The sequence below is a fragment of the Etheostoma cragini genome, chromosome 6, assembly GCF_013103735.1.
Source record: "Etheostoma cragini isolate CJK2018 chromosome 6, CSU_Ecrag_1.0, whole genome shotgun sequence".
Classification (NCBI taxonomy): Eukaryota; Metazoa; Chordata; class Actinopteri; order Perciformes; family Percidae; genus Etheostoma; species Etheostoma cragini.
In genome coordinates, this window is record NC_048412.1 from 27,875,705 (window position 1) to 27,878,813 (window position 3,109).

Genomic DNA, 3,109 nt, shown 5'->3' on the forward strand with positions numbered 1-3,109 from the left:
TCCAGGTTAGAGCAGATTTTAAGGTCTTACTTTTAACTTACAAAATAGTGAATGGCCTTGCACCAGTATATCTGTCTGGTCTGTTAAACTGTTATGTGTCTTCTCGGTTGCTGCGCTCCCACGGGTCAGGATTGCTGAATGGACCAAAGGTCAGAAAGAAAACGGTTGGTGAGCGAGCCTTCTCGTTTTGTGCGCCAACATTATGGACCAGTCTTCCAGTAGATATCAGACTGGCATGTTCAATTGGGGTTTTTAAATCAAAGTTTAAGACTTACTTATTCACTGCTGCGTATGAGTCCTAATTGTTAATTTATCTTTGATGTATTTGTTTAGTGTTATTTATTTTTTACTGTCTCGATTTTAAATTTTTGTACTGTTTGCATTTAAAGTGTATTCTTGCTGTAAAGCACTTCGATAGAAAGCGCTCTATAAATAAATGTATTATTATTATTATGTTCACTAGACCGTCTCAGGTTGAAAAGTCCTCTAACATGTCTTATACCAGGAGTCTGGTAACCGATTAAGTTATCACAGTTTGGCAACAGTAATTATAACATAAAAAAATATTAATTCTGTTTTTATTTGCTTTGTGTCATCCAGCTGATGATTCCAACAAGCGGAGGGTGGTGCTGATCGGTCTTCCTGGAGCTGGGAAAAGTTCCTCTGGGAACACCATCTTAGGATCAGATCAGTTTAAATTAAGCGATGGGTTTAATTCAGTCCGTGCTGAGACTGTCTCCGGGTCAGCCACAGTGGGGGGTCGTAAGATCACAGTGGTCGATACTCCTGGTATCACTGATCCGACTGGTAATCAGCTGTATGAGGGGATCATGAAGTGGATAAGAGAGGCCAGTCCAGGACCACATGCCTTCGTTATTGTGGTCAGAATAGATAGAATCACAGAAACACACATCAAACTGTTCAAGCTGCTGGAACAACTGTTAGGAGGAGATGTTCCTAAGTACTCCATGGTGCTTTTAACTCAAGGAGACAAGCTACAAGAAGGTCAGTCCATTGATGGTTTGATCCGGTCCAACCAACACGTGTCTGCCCTGGTCTCCATGTGTGGGGGGAGATTCTGTGTGTTTGACAACAAAGCCAAAAGAAGCAGAGAGCAGGTCAGAGACTTCCTGAGTAAAGTAGATGGCATAGTCTCAGATAATAATGGACAGCACTACACCGATGAGATGGCTCAGACATTCCCAAAGGAAAGAAGGGACATGTCAGGTGATGCAGTACTGTCAGAATTAGATTTGATTGGATTTATGAATCTCATAGGGACTCAAAACGAAGACTGTATAAACTTGGCTGTAACAGCACTAGGAAGAGCAATAGGAGAAGAAGTAGTAGCAGCTATAAAAGCAAAAGCAGCAGTGACAGTCGAAGAAACTGGACCAAAAGTATTGGAAGCAGCAGTGGGAGCAGTAGGAGGACCACAATAATAGACAGACCAAATAATTTTTTTAAGACCATTAATTACTCTTTACTGAGTTTATTCAGAATTTAAAGTCAAAATTCTGAGTTTGTTCTCAGAATTCTGAGATTAAACTCAGAATTCAGAGAATAAAATCCTCTTCCGTAGATTTGCGACAAGACGAGTTAACGTGTTGCAGCGCGTCGGTCTGCAGCGTTCTGGAAGCTACCAGATCCCACCAATGAGATGAGATGGAATGTCATCTCTATGGCAACATCTCTTTGAACTTTCGTTCTACTTTTTCCCGCCCACTATAGCTTGCCCAACCCACTATTGTTTATATATAGTTTGCTAATGAACAGCTTGTGGAGAATGGAAGTGGTACAACAATTCACTTCATTTTGATGAGATTTGGTTTCTGTATTTTGTAATACATTATTCTGTTAATAGTGTCTGTTACCTGTAATATTATTGTGTCTTCTCCAGATGACAGTCTGATTTGTTCTGAGGGTGTTTCTGTTTCTGTTATAATCATATTGCACATTAGCTTATCTTTTATACAGTGAGGAAAATAAGTATTTAACACCCTGATATTTTGCAAGTTCTCCCACTTAGAAATCATGGAGGGACACCTGTCTATCAGCTAGAATTCTGTTCCTCAAAGACCTGTTAGTCAGCCTTCAAAATGCCCCCCCCCCCCCCCCCCCCCCCCCCCCCCCCCCCCCCCCCCACTCCATTTATTATCCTAAATTAGATGCACCTGTTTGAGGTTGTTAGCTGCATAAAGAAACCTGTCCACCCCATACAATCAGAAAGAATCCAACTACTAACATGGCCAAGACCAAAGAGCTGTCCAAAGACACTAGAGACCTCCACAAGACTGGACAGGACTACGGGGACATGTCCAAGCAGCTTGGTGAAAAAGGTCCACTGTTGGAGCAATCATTAGAAATTGGAAGAAGCTTAACATGACTGCTACTCTCCCTCGGACTGGGGCTCCATGCAAGATAGTTTATCATTTATAACTTACTGTTCTAATAATCATATCACACATTAGTTTTCATCACTTAGTTATAGAAGTTTGAATATTTAAAAGGTATTGATTCTTGATTGTAAGCTTCTACTGAAAAATATAATCAACATATTCATTATCATAATGTTTTTAATGTCTATAAACAATCATTTATTGTATCACAGAATTTTCTGAACGTCTATGATTGAATTTATGAAATCTGCCACATGTTCTCTTATTGACTGTAAAAAGTTATAGCTAAGTAACAGTTTTAACAGTGTAGACGACATGTTGAAGTTTCTGATCAATAATTCTGAAACATGATTTCTGAAGTTGTTTGACTTTGTATTCTGATGTCATTATTTCAACATGATTCTGATATTCTATAAATCTGTTCAGTTTGTATTTAATTGATTTTATTAAACCAATAAACAGAAACGTATCTAAACTTGTTGTTTAGCTGCTTTTATTAAATTGCTCGTTTCCAAGGTAATAAAGTATTTCATTAGACTAATTCATATTATAGTATACATCAGAGCTGGGCATCTTACGGCCCTGTGTGCCCTGTCCGGCCGGCGTGAGGCCAAACATAAATTACAAAGATAATCTATGTCGTGCGTGCAATACAACTGTCCTGCTTTTATTTTGAAAAGTGTTATTTATGGACGTATGCAGAGTGACAA

At 39.1% G+C, this 3,109-nt stretch overlaps 1 protein-coding gene across 4 annotated transcripts in view; it reads left to right on the forward strand.

Moving 5' to 3' along the window:
- The window catches only part of LOC117945921 (GTPase IMAP family member 8-like), an 8,040-nt gene extending 6,582 nt beyond the window's left edge, over window positions 1-1,458 (forward strand). For all 4 annotated transcript variants that reach the window (XM_034873659.1, XM_034873661.1, XM_034873660.1 and 1 more), the window contains exon 3: window positions 601-1,458. In XM_034873659.1, coding sequence (XP_034729550.1) covers window positions 601-1,442 — 842 coding nt within the window. In that variant the 3' untranslated portion in view covers window positions 1,443-1,458. The remainder of the gene's footprint in view (window positions 1-600) is intronic.
- The last annotated feature ends 1,651 nt before the right edge of the window (window positions 1,459-3,109 follow it).